Source organism: Buteo buteo, chromosome 4 (assembly GCF_964188355.1).
Source record: "Buteo buteo chromosome 4, bButBut1.hap1.1, whole genome shotgun sequence".
NCBI lineage: Eukaryota > Metazoa > Chordata > Aves > Accipitriformes > Accipitridae > Buteo > Buteo buteo.
The window spans coordinates 29,101,820-29,115,613 of record NC_134174.1 but is presented as its reverse complement, the minus strand read 5'-3'; the positions used below and the strand labels follow the sequence as shown (position 1 = coordinate 29,115,613).

Below are 13,794 nucleotides of genomic sequence, written 5' to 3'. Positions count from 1 at the left end.
CTTTCATTTTCTCAGAGCACGGTTTCTAGAGATTACAAATGAGGCAAGGCTTGCTTCTAGGAACATCTGAAAAGGCACCAGGTTTCATTCAAATGCAATTTTATAAGAAAATACCTGACATGTTCTTAAATGTCAGGAATACTTCATTTCCTCTGTGCAGTACTCTGAAACTTCCTATGAAATTTAACGAGAAATGAAGGAGGCCTCTGGTGCAGCTCTAAATGCATTGTCCAAAATGCGACCAGTTTGATAAAATAAAAGCACACCAAAAAAAAAAAAGCTGCCAAAGAAAAGAATAAAAACAAGGAATCTCTCAAAGAAAGCAAAAGGAGCACCCAGAGAGGACAAAGGTGAAGGGGCAAAGCTAATCTGCAAGGAGAAGGTCAGCCTGAGCAACAAGAAAAGAAGCATGTTTAGCCTGGAAAACAAAGGTTGACAGAAAAGCTGGAGTGCTTCCTTTCACCGACCCTGCCAAAACCCTTTTTAAAACATGGCTTTTAGATCACTTCCTACCTCAACTCCACCAATTCTCTCCCATGAGCTTCTTCAATCCCACTGACTAAATATACAAAAGGATATAATGTCGCTACTCTTTTGCTGTAAAAAGTCAGGATCAGTCTCTATCACCTTTATTGTTTTAATATATATCTTAAATCACGTTATAGCTGTCCCTCCCCTCACTTTTTTTTTTTTTTTTTTAAAGAGCATTTAGGAGCAGTTGAGACACAAAGAGGTTTTTGAATGAACTCTGAGCCAAGCTGTTAAAACCTACTTCCCTTAATATTATAACTTAAAATATACTTCCCCCACAAAGGGGAATATACTATATGCCCTCACTGCTACAGGACTTTTCTTTCTGCTTGCCTACCTTAAAAACAGACTGGACTTCTCTGCAAACCCTGGTAAGCACAGGACAGAGCAGTGAAAACAGGAGGTCTCCTGAGATCTCCACAGCTGACAGGAATGTCTACCTGCTGTAAGAACACACCATTTTAATGAAACTGCTATTGAGAAAGGTTTTGCAGGTGCATTCTCCCCAGTGTGAACTGCTCCACTCAGAGTACACACTGGTGCAGAGACTTGAACCTCAGTTTCCCACATCCCAAGGCAAATGTCCCAGTGACTTAACTACTGAGACAGCATCTCCCCCTCCGAGGCTCGGGTACTATTGGATCACACGAAGCAGAACACTTCCAGCAGGACGTGGCGGTGCAGAGGCTAACTCTGCAGCTCAGAGGTCAGGGAATTCAGTTGGGATGTGGGAAATCTACGTTCAACTCCCTACTTACCTGATTTAAAGCCTGATCTTGAACTGAAATCTCTCAGAAGGTCAGTGCTGTTATCACAGGGGCATACAGACTGTCTTTTCCCCTCCTCTTTGTTCCAAAAGTAATGACCTGGGTTATAGAAGGCTGATGGATCAGGAAAATGAGTAAGAAACACAGAAAAAGGAAGTATGTATAGGAGATGTGGTAAAAGACAAAGGGAGACAGGCAGGAGAAGTGAAAGGAGAGAAACAGAAGAATAGACAATTAGAAAGGCAGAGAGATGTGAAAGGGGAAAACGCAGCTACAATTTGGTCCTGAAGTTTATAAATTTATTTCCACCAAATCTGTCATCACAAGCAAATTACTTTAACTGAATTAAAGAGCAAACAGCCTTCCTTCCTTTGCTTTTTAGCCTTAAGTATTTTGAAATACAGACACTGTCCCTAATAATTCATTGTCTCCTAAGACTACCATCATTCTCCCCCCTCCCCGCATTTTGCACTTAAATTTTTCTCACCTCTTCATGCCTCAATTAATTCATTGTTTTGGCCAATACCTGGAACACAGAGTTAAAGCCATGCTTACCTCTGACTTTATGCATTTACACAGCAGGAACAAGAATAACTCCAGCTCACTTTAATCTACACCTCTATAGATGACAAGAGAAAGTAACCATGCAACCTGTTAGCTCCAACAGTAACCCTAAGCTCTCTAAAGCTGTACAGTGACCAGCACTTCCCTTTGCAGAATTTTAAGATGTACCTCAAGCCTCACAAGAGTGACTTAATTTGCAACTTCTTTGGCTTACCTCAAAAGGTAGCGTGATTGGTGGTGGTGGCTTTTTCAGTTCTTCACATTTTCTCTTTTTACATATCCGGTGACTAGTTTTGCGTTTCCTGCAACAGCTGCATTCTTCACAATTTGTTTTCCGCAGACAGGGCTCACAGACTCCACAACGCCTTCGTTTCTTTTTCTCTAGCATAGGGAGCAGAGATGAATATGGAACAGGGTAATCACCAGCTGGATTTTTAAGAGAGGATGGCCCTGAGGCCTCAACCGCTTCAGTGCTGTCGCTCACGTTGTCCTGAACCAAATTCAAGCTTACTCCGACACTTCCCAGCTGTGATGAATAATCATTATGCTGCAGTCTTGAGTCAGCTGGCAAATCTGCATTTATGGCTTTTTCTGAGGCAAGAGCAGAGATTTCCATGCTTGAAGGCAAGTCCGAAACAAAACCTTCAGAGAATTGTCCAGAGCTTTCACCAGAGATTTTATCAACTGTGTTTTTTCCTAAATCTGGAGGTAAACTGGGGACATAACCTGAATTCAAAATAAATGTCTCTGCATCAATACATTTAACAAGCTGTTCAATGTCCTCCACTTCAATATTGTTTAAAGAGGTATCGGAAACTGGTTCACATACTGTAAATAAGTTTTTTGAGTCAGATTCTGATTTCTCTCTTGTACAGCTCAAACCCAAATTTGAGTCAAGTTCTTTGTGAACGGGTACAAAATCCACAACCAGTTTCATGTGGGATTCTGCAAGTGAGCTTGCACCTTCAAAATGTAAAAGCAAATTTGATTCAGTGGCAGCTACAGAGCTGGAATTTGAACCAACGTCTTTATTCTCAAACTCTAAATCCCAGCCTGCCTTCAAGCAGGACTCTGCAAGTGAGCTTGCATCTTCTAAAAAATGTTCTTGTGAGTTAAACTCAGAGGTAACTATAGGTGCAGAAATCGAGTCTTGTTCTTCACTAGGTAGCACCAGGTCCGACTCTGCTTCCGTGTGGGATTTGGCAAGCGGGGCCGACTCTTCCAACAGTACTGCTGAGCTGAGGTCTGAGGTATCGGCAGAACTGGAGTCAGGTTCTTTACTGTTAGGCACCAGATCGAAGGGAGTCTCTGCACACACCTTCGAGTTTGATTCAGAGGTGATTAAGGAGTCAGAAGGAGAAGATGGAAGCACAAGTGCAGCATCTTCAACAGATGCTTCAGCCAAACTACCTGTATCAAGATCGCTGGATGTCTGCTCACAGGGCAGGTCTTCGTGCTTGCATTTCACCTCCGGCGCTTCTGTGTCATCATCATCAGTTACCTGACTGCTTGGAACGGAGTCATTTGTTTCAGGTATTTCTACCTCTTTGTCTTGACTGGCACACGTGGTAGCAGGCTTTTCGCCTACAGTACATGGAGCATCTTCTACAGGCAGAGGAGCTAACTCATTTTGTGCTAAATCTTGTTTCAAACCTCTTTCGCCCGCCTCAACGTTTTTTTCTTCTACTACTAGCAGGGCTTCTTGTTCATGTTTTTCCTTTGTTTCTAGCCTTTTTTGTGCTGCAGCTTTCCTGGGTTTTGCAACTGGAGTTTGGGACAATCTACGGGAGAATGATCGGTTACGGAGAGACATCGTAAAGCCATTGATGTTGAAAGAATCCTGGTTATGAAAGAGGATATTGTCAGCTTTCTCCAAACTCACCCAAGATGCTCCAGACAAGGTTCTAGTTACACTGCTCCTGAGAAGTCTACCTGAAGAGCTCATGATTGGTTTCTTTTCTTGCTGTTTTTTCTTAACATCTTTTTCTTGCGCTGGCTTTTTGCCTTTTCCAGAACTAACAGCTTTTGTGGAAGTCTTTGTGGTTTTCTTTCTCACTTGGCTAGATTTCTTTTTGCCCTGGTTAGATTTCCTTTTGCCTAACTCTTCCTTTTTGACTAATCTGGAAGGCCTCGCGTGGTGAGCCATGTTTGCAGAGTAGTAGAAATGTTAAGAGGAGAGATGGAAAAGAATCATGAGCTCTTGAGAGAACTTTTCAACAGAAAACTGCACACTCCCATTGCTGCTCTGTGGTGATACAGCATTAACTCTGAAATAGAAGAAGATATAAAATAGCATAAATATAGTTCTAGTTAACGAAGGGTTCACATATATTAAACTGATCATTTTTTAATATTTAAAAATACACAGGTAGAATTAGAAATACTGGTATTTGATGTTATGTTCAATTAACACAAAACCTTTGAAAATACTGCAAAATGGAAAGCTTGCCTAAATGCGTATAAACACAAATGAAGCAGCAAACAGAGCTCAAACGACCAGGCAACATCACATATTTACTGTTTTATGTCAGTTTTAATAAGATTGAGAAAATGCAAACTTCTCAGCAGTCCATTAACCACCCCCTTCCCTTGAGTAAGAATGGGTGAAGTTTACATCTATAGCTTTATGTTCAACAGCATATCTATCACTGTAAGGACATTCAAGAAAAAAGAACAAAGCTGAGTTTATTGTGTGTGTTCCACTCATACACCATCACCAGGGCATCTCTCACTCTTTTACCATCCATCATCTGCCCACCATGGTGCAATCCCAGGTAAAATGGGAGAAGTTAGTCGCTCCCCAAAGATGTCTAACTTGTGGTGTTACTCACAGGGGAACCGGACCAGGGAAGAATTGCCTTTCCCCATGTTTCCTCCCAGCGTAACATACCAGCACACTGTATTACACTGCAAGCCTTGAGTCTGTCCTGTCTAGCTATATCAAATGTACTATGCTGGCAGTCGTCTCTGTTTCATCATTATGACTGCTAACATATTTGCCTCCAACAAAATACCACACATTTGTCCTAAGCTTTCATCCCCAAATACAACCGCGATGCAGAAGTCCCCCAACTCCCAAAACACAATTCAGTCATCTCAGAAGATACAATGGATTCTTCAAGCTCCAAATCAATTTCCTTCAAGGTGGGCTGGGGTTTTTTAAATGTAAAGCAATTCTCATAAGTACATAGTTTTTAAGTACATGGTGCTTTTAAGTACCTGTGAAAAACTTTTAAAGCTTTATTTAGCTGTTTGAATAGATCAGATAGGTAGACAAGGGCATCCTAAAAATGGGAGCACGCAGAGCAAGAGGCTCTGTAGTCTCAGGCAGGAGGGTGCCTTCCCTTGGTAATTCCCATGGTTCCTTTGAATTCCTTAAGCCCAAATCAAGTCGCCTACAGGACACATGCACCTCACTGATGAGAGGACGGAAAGAAAAGGAAGAACAAAAAGCATGCAATGATGTCTAAAATCCTGACATCTAAAGGAAGTTAAAAAAAGGGAATCCTTGTGCCTTCTAAAGGAAGTAGAAGAGGGAAGAAGGGTGCTACCGAGCTCCTGACACCACCACCACCACCTCAAAAGGCTGGTGAGGCAGAGTGCACTCTCCTTCCCATGACCTCAACCCCACCTTGAAGCCAGCAGGTCAAGCTGATGGAGGCTGCCCTTAGCCACAGCCTGGTCCAAGCTCTGCTGAAGGTGGGGAGAGCTACGCTGGTGCAGCCCAGTCTACTTAATGCCCCAGAAACGTTTAATGGTTTGGCTGGTGTAGGGCAAACAAAAAGGCACAGGGCACGTGAAGAGCAGGCTCCACAAGCAGAACACACCCCCAGACCATAAAAACTTATCTACAGCACAAGGCACATAGAACGCTTACAACCATCCGCACCAAACAGCACCACACTGCACCAAGATAAGCTCGTTAGCGTGCCAAGGGGATGGTCTAGCACAGCCAACGCATGTGTCCTCTGTGCGGGACCACCAGCTCCTGCTGCTCCCCAAAACCAGCACGCTGGCAGCGAGCTTGTTTGCCTGTCAGCCCTGAGCAGGCTGCCCAGTGGCCACAGTACCTACATCAAGGCTAACAGAAACTCCCCAAACTCTTTTCAAATAGCTTATTTAAAGCATTTTGAAGGCTAGCTCTTGTTTACTGAGCAGTAGTAAGCCAACTGATCCTGTGTACTACAACATATAAACCAAGTATCTTACCTTAACATGATGTGATTATTCTGTACCATATCTTCATATTACATACCAGATGAACATTATTACCGAGACAGCAGTTTTTCCACATACTCAAATAGCATTTTGGAGCCAGCACTGCTGTACGAGACAAGGCTAAGCACAATTCTAAGGTCAGATCAGAAAATAATGCCCATCAAACACACAATAAACAAGCTAACAGCATCCCTCCTCCTTCACAACAGAACTTCCAACCCAGAGAGACTAAGAAGACACGTGTAGTTGTTTATAATTGCAGGTAAAGACCACAGAAGAAGAGATCTGAACAGCTCCTGCAGAAGCATTCTATAAAAGTTGGGTCAGACACTGAAACAGCAAAATAAATACAAAGCTGAAATGAAGGTAATCTGAGTGCTTTCCTCCCACTACCCTTCTCTGGAGACACACGAGGGAAGGGGGACGTGGCCATTACTAGTCACTCCGTGAATCAAAGAGGGCATCGGCATGACATCAGCAGGTCCATGAAATAGTTGTTGGCAGCCTGCAAAAAACTTCCCCAGTTTCTTGGGGTTTTGACAGAGACTGGGCTCCTCATTCCAAAGGATAGCCTGGAGGGCTGCAAAACCAGTTGGAAGCTAGCAGCAGGCAGTGTATCTGTAGCCATTAGCAGCCAGTGCTACATAACAGTGGCAGGAGAGGAAATGCAAGCTACTTTCAGAGGCTATAGCCAGGAGAGCAAGGAATAAAGCAAGCAAACAAGAAGAGCCAGGCAACATGGGAATGTGTGAATCAGGAGGGGGACTGAAGAGATAAAGTTTTTTCTCTTTATCAGCCCTGAAGCAGAAGCAGAACGATGAGAGAATACAGAGGATCTGGAGTGGAAACAGAGACTGGATTTTTGAAGATACTGAGTATATATAATGCTTTGCTCATATTAATTCTCTACATAAGCAGTCGCCACTGCTGTTGTGAAGTTTGGGAAGCATGATCACCGAAACTATCAATTAGACGCTTCATTTATAATAATTTTGTATTTTTTTTTTTAAATCATCATTATAATTACATGATAATATGTCTTTACCTGCATTTGGAAATTGCAACGTGGTTGTTTAAGGACTGAAGAAGCAAGACCATCTTGGTTTTTTACTGGTGGTTTCGTTTGTTTGGGTTTTTTTCCTTTAAATTAATACAAAAAAACATACCTGTCTGGCAAGAATGTAGAAAAGTATCAAAGCCAAAGCATTGCTTCTTTTCAGGGCCAAAATTAGAGGCTATGGACATCAAGTGGTTGAAGACTTCCCTTTTTCTTGCTAAACAAAGAATGCTGGTATTTGTAGGAAACTGACTGGCATTTAAATGCTGCGTTAAAGAAGATGGCAAAAGCAGCTAGTATTTGCCTTGCTCGGAGATGACAACACAGGGGCACAGTAACAGCAACAGTTTTATCTATTTTGTTTCAATTTTGTCACTGGAGTGAATTTAGGTTTTTCAGAAGAGATCTGGGTGATAGGCCCCTAAAGGAAAATTTAGTAATCTCACCCCCCATTAATACTTGACTTTAGTTATATTTGTCTGGGACTTTGAGCACCTGACCCCCAAGGTGACTGTAAGCTCTTGGGAGAAATGCCTGTCAGCAAGAGATCTTTGCTTACCTTAAAGAAAGCCCATACTCTTGACAAATACTAGTCTGCTACAACCACCTTAACCGGTAGAAAAAAAAACAAACTAACATTTTTTAAATAAAGTGTCTAATAAAACTAAATTACATTGTTACTTCTTTGTTTACTCTTTCACATTTAGGACCAAAATATTAGATAGCTAAAAGTATTCAAGTTTTGTTTTCTGTAACACTAGGCAATATTTTACCTTCCCTTTTCCATTTAAAGCACTGGCAATGACTCTGTTGATGCCTGCCGCAGTTGCAAATTGCCTCACATCACTTGTTAAGGACAACAAATGGCTGTATCATACTGGTCACATTTCATAGCAAGAAATTAATTATATTTCCAAAACATCTATGTGGACTTAGCAAGATTATCAAACATAAACCTCATGGGGCAATATAATAACTTGGCAGTTTTCCATCATCCTGGAGAGAAACAAACTTACTTCAATGCTCTCTTCCAAAAGCCAAATCAGGTGGGACCTACCATACCCTCCCTGAGAGCAGAGGACAGGCGTCTCTATGAAGTAAAATGGGTAATAGGTACAGGAGGGTTTGCAGGGAACTGCCCTAGATAATAACAGTGCATCCCGAAGCTGTTTGTTACTTGACCTGACTTATCTCTTCTAATTCATGTGCAAAGCCGAAAGCTGGTTTTAAGGCCAGTTGCTTAAGTTTTGCTCATTCACAGTAATAAATCTGGAGCAATCCCACTGACTGCTATAATCCTCAACAAATACTGCTAAAAAGCTAATCAAGGGCTAAATCTTTTAGTCCCATCTTGGTCAAAATTCCAAACAATTAGAAGGAGAATTTTGCCTACAAAGTAATTGGGGAATTTAATCCCATACTGCTGCAATGCCTCCAGGAAAAAAACAAACAAACAAACAAACAAAAAAACACCCAAAACCAAACCAAACACCAACCCAACCCCCTCCCCTGCTTTTCTTATTTACTTTCCCTTTGCACAAAAAGACAAAAAAATAAAGCAAGTTTTCCTTTTAGAGGTAGCGTCCATCAAGATTCTGTTCCATAACTTGATTCTTGTTGGAAGATGGAGGTAAAAAAGAGATTAAAAGATGTGCTCTCATAAAATGGTGGCAGCTTTTTTATGGCATTGTGAAAGAGAGCAAGTGACCCCTGAACAAACACAGCTGCATGGGGAAAAAAAAATGACACAGCTAGGACTAGTTGAGCCTGCTTTCACTACAGTCAGATGCACTAATTAAACACATTTTGTTTCAGTGTTTAGGTATCCTTTAAAAAGTCACTTGAGGTTGGCCCGGTGGTGAAACAAGACCTGGAAGCTCTCACAAAAGCCTCTTAATACTACACATGTCCCAAGCAATAAGGGCCACAATTTGACTTAGAAGTTGTCGCACAAGCTCAGATCTACAACTTTGAATTGGAAAGCATCTCATCTTCCAGCAGCAAACGCTCTAGAGGAAGATGCAAGAGACACCAGAGAAGAAAATCTGACCCTCGTGTTAGGTGCAAAAGCTTTTTTTTCACAGTCTTTTCAGGATTATGTCATATCATCTGCATATTCTTCCCAATGTCAACCTGCTTTTCAATCTTGCCTAATTCCCTGCGTCTACTGATTGCTCTGTACAACACTTTGTATATGAAAAGAAGGGAAATGGGTTAGGAGGAGGGAATTAGCTTTAATTTTCCCTTTCCCCCCTTCTTTAATTCTTGAGCACTCATTCGGTTTTGGTTAAGAAATAAAAATGAAACTTCTCATCTGCCTTCTCAGTACCATGAGTTATTTCACAGACAGTCTTGTAAAGAAGCCTCCCCAAGCTCCCTCTGCAGAGGCACCCCCAAGGTGTCTCCCCCACTTACCACCCCCCAGCCCCTCAGACCTCTCCTCCCTCAATCCTCTTTCAAGTGGTGTTTCTATAACCTCACATGCCACTGAAGAGTACTGTTTTCCATTTTACTATACATAAGTTTTCTGCTTTACTTTACAGGATTATGCCACTCTTAAGGCAATCAGGCATATTTTATCCACACATATTAAACCTTGTACACATTCCAGTAGCAAAACTGCAAATCTGGGACAGGCACTGCAGGATGCCACCTCAGTTTCTCACAGACAAAGGCGTACACTCAAAGCGTAACCCTTTTCCCACTGACATCAGTAACACAAGATGATGTTGAGCAGACCAAGCACCAAGGCCTTCATCCTAAATTTTTGTCCTTGATGGACCCGGAAGGCCACCTCTGTGTCTAGAGGATAAGTCCGGATAAGGCTGGACTGTCACCATGTCCCACTTCCCTCTGCTGCGTGGGGAGCTGAAGACTGCTGTGAAATATGCACTCTCAATGAATTCAGCAAGAGATGTCAACGTTTAGCATTTTGCAATGTCATGACTTCATGCACCTTGGAGCCTGCACAGTGAGTGAAACAGATAAAAAAATACCACAAAAAAAACCCCAACAGCCAAACCTCTTGGTTTAGGGAAAGCTCTACTAGAACATTTTAAAAAAAAAAAAAAACAAAACAGCATGGCAAGGAACCACACATACTTAAACCACAAAACCAGATTAAGCCTCAGACAACCAACTGGCACCAAGAATCCATTGTGAAGACTCACACCGCATGTGCAAGTATCCTCCCTCCAGCCCAGCGAGGAGCACAGGCTTGCTTTAACCTCTGTTCAGTGCAGCCAAACACTGACCTTAACAGGAGGAATGCCAAAAAGTAAAAAGATACCAAGTAATTTCTAAGGGTTCACCAAATGAAAGTCCGTTCCACCAGAACACTCCAGGTACTTTTGAATACAAAAAAGCAAACAAAACAAACAAAACCCCTCAGCTAATCATATGGCCCTCTAACTCTGCATTTACGCAGTTTCAAACACTGCATTTCTTTTTGACAATATTTGACTTCATTCTTCAGGGGTTTTGCCTTTTCTTAACAAAAAAAAGAAAAAAGAAAAGAAAAAAAACGCTAACTGAATCACCTTATCTCAAACTCAATTAAAAGAAGGGGGAGGTGGAGGGAAGAACCTTCAGGCAAAGATTAAGCCTGGAAAATTTCAGCCTGAAAGGTGTTTTGAAATGTAAGTAACTGAAAACAGAAAGCAGGATGGAAATGCTTAGGCCAGCTTTAACAGCCACGGGTAGCACTCCAGCTGTAATAAAACACTATCAGTGGGGATTTTGAATTATTGCACAGTGAAGACTTAGGTCTTGCAGAAACCATATCAGAAAGTTGCTTGGTACATCTCACCTTGAATTCTTCCCTGATTACCTGCTTTGTGCAACCCAGCCCACCCTTGTCTCCTCTAAGCACAACCAACCTCTCCTGTCCAGAAGGGCTGAGCCTCACCCCGAGAGCAACCACCACTGGCCCTTGTGCTGCCAGAGAAACTGCTTCTGAAAACCATAAACCAGCCTTTGCCTCCCTTACAGTCAGGGTCCACCAGGCTCTACCTGCCCAATTTTGCCCAGACCAAGAATAAATGCAAAGTTTCCTGGATTTAATGTCTACTCCTAATTCGTGTTGACTAGCATTAATGAAAGCAAGGCCATTACTGCATAGAATAGCCCTCTGCCTCTCCACAAGAGTACCTTAAAAAGAGCACTGAGCACAGCTGGGAAGAGCTACTATAAGGAAGATTTGGGTTTTATTATTACTATTTTCACAGCTTTCTCCATTGGCTTTAAAATTTAAAGACACACCTTTGCCCTAGAATTCTGCTTGGTCATGTTAAAATATCTAACGCTGCAAGTGCATCTTTGCCCGGCTTTGCCATTAATGTACCAACACTTCTAGAAAGAGAGCTCTTTGGCCAAATCCATGCTGGAGCAGCCACCCCGGGGTCGACCACCACCACTGACATCGGCGTGCTCATGCCCTGCTCTAGATGCCTACTTGCACGCTCCCTTCTCCTCCTTAAAGGAGTAGCATCTCACCACGCTGGGCTGCTGCTACGTAGGCCGAGATGCAAGCGATGCGGACTACGTTGCTCTTTAAATATCTTTGGGGTGCAGCAGGATAGGCTGGCTGGGTGTAGGACAGGCTAGGCACACGATTGGCGCGACTCCTTTGACTACAGCTTGCGCCTGGTCCCTTTGCAAATCCAGCATGCTCCACCGCTCGCTCCCCGGGCAGTAGCAGCCATATACCTTTGTAAGGTTAACTGGTCCTGCCTCCCAGCAGGCCGCCCGGTCCTTTTTTTTCCTTACCCATCCCATTCGGCGAACAGCATCCTTCTCCCCCGGCTCCATCACGACCGTGCCAGGGACCATCCCTACCAGCACCGAACCTCCACTCGCCCCAAGGCCACCGCCACCACCACCACCTCTTCTCCCCCAGCTCCCAGAGCGGCTGGATGGGCACTCAAGCGCCCAGGACCACCTCGGGGGCTGCAGCCCCGCCGGGCTCTGGTTCCTTTAGTGCAGGCAGGCGGACCCCGGAGCAAGACCGGGGCGGGGGGGGGGGAGAAGGGAAGGGGCAGGCAGGGCCCGCCTAGGGGGGAAGGCAGCGGCTCCTCGTGGCCCGGCCCCGCCGCTGGCCGTGCCCCCCCCCCAACCCCGGGAGCCCTCCCCGGGGCCGCAGACAATGGGGCCGGCCCCAGCGGGAGCGCCGGGGACCCGCAGCGTCCATCCAGCCGGACGCGCCCCGCTTCTCCCGCGGCAAAGGGCGGGGAGCCGCCCCCGGGGATGCTCCCCCCCGGCCCCGGCACCTCCAGAGGGGGATGCTGCTGCTGCACGGCCCTCGTTCGCCTGGTTTTGGGTTTTTTTTGGGGGTGGGGAGGGAGGGTGGCTGCGGGGTTTTTCCGGCTGGCCGGGGGCCCCGGCTGCCGGGCAGGGTCCCTTTAATTGTTCCCTGCCCTCCGCGGAGGCTGCAGGCAGTTTCTCTCGCCTGGCGGGTTTTTCCAGGCAGGCTCTGGCTGCTGCAGCACAAACACGCTCCAGCACAGCCAGGGAGACCGGACTTTTTCGTTCTTTCGGCCAACAAACTGCGTTTTGCATTTGAATAACCCCCAAGCCTGTCCTCCTGCCTTCCTCCTCGCCTCGAAACCGCCCGACCCTCGGGGCTCCGAGCCCGGCCGCGGGGGTGCCCCTACCTCCCCCCTCCCCTCTCCACCCCTAGCTCAACTTTGCAACGAGCCAAGCGGCTAAGCGAGAGGGGAAGGAAAGGAAAATGGGGAGGGAGGGGGGTGTATTTAAAAAAAAAAAAAAAAAAAAAGGGGATGGTCCGAAAGCAGAGGTCTCCGCTGCCCCCCCACCCCCTCCCCTCCACCACCCCCCACCCGCAGCAGCCCCGGGACCCGTCCCACGCACGTACCAGGGCTGCGGCGCGGCCAGCCCGCAGCTCACAGGAAGGGGCGATGCTGGCATGGCTTGGCGGTCCGCGCTCGGAGGCGGAGGTGGGAGGGGGGTGGATTGGGAAAGGGGGGGGGGGGGGGGGGTCGGTCGAGGCACGGTTCACGGCCCGGGCCCCCGCGGGCGAACGGCTCCCATGGTGCGACGAGCCCAGGCCGGGGAGAGGGAGCCCCGGGGCCGCGAAACGTGCTCTCGGTCGGCGGCGGCAGCGCGTCGCCCCTGGCCGGACCCTCCGGGAGGGAGCGGGGAGGGGGCGGCTCGGCGGGGCGCTCGCCGCACCGAGCCCTCCCGGCAGGCGGCAAAACGCGCCCTGGATCCCCGCGGATGGAGCGGGATTCGCCGCCCCCCCCACACATCCTCCCAACCTCCACCCCACCCACGCCCCCGCGGTGCGGGGGGAACCGGCGGCGGCGGGGTTGGCCCGGCGTGGCCCCGGGGAAAGGGAGGGTGGCGGCGGTGCCTCCTCGGCGGGTAACAACGGGGATTATTTAACAACAGCAGCAAAAAAAAAAAAAAAAAAAAAAAAATCAATAAAAAAGACGGTAATAAGAGAAAAGGCAAATTATTCCGTTACTTGCAGAGGCTGCGGTTTGACGCCACATACCTCCCCATCAGTAACGGAGGTGACACCCTCTGAAATCATCCCCCTTTTTTCTTCTTTTTTTTTTTTTTTTTTTTTTTGCTGGAAGAGGGAAGGTCTGGTCAGCGGTGACGGGTTCGCCAAGGGGTGGGGGCAAACCCCCCCAC

General features: G+C 46.0%; 1 protein-coding gene across 1 annotated transcript in view; it reads right to left on the bottom strand.

The window, feature by feature from the left end:
- TET1 (tet methylcytosine dioxygenase 1) overlaps positions 1-13,136 on the bottom strand; it is an 80,093-nt gene extending 66,957 nt beyond the window's left edge. The window contains exons 1-2 of the mRNA XM_075025335.1: positions 13,010-13,136; positions 2,077-4,129 (exon numbers count right to left, since the gene is read on the bottom strand). Coding sequence (XP_074881436.1) covers positions 2,077-4,008 — 1,932 coding nt within the window. The 5' untranslated portion in view covers positions 4,009-4,129; positions 13,010-13,136. The remainder of the gene's footprint in view (positions 1-2,076; positions 4,130-13,009) is intronic.
- Positions 13,137-13,794: the final 658 nt, after the last annotated feature.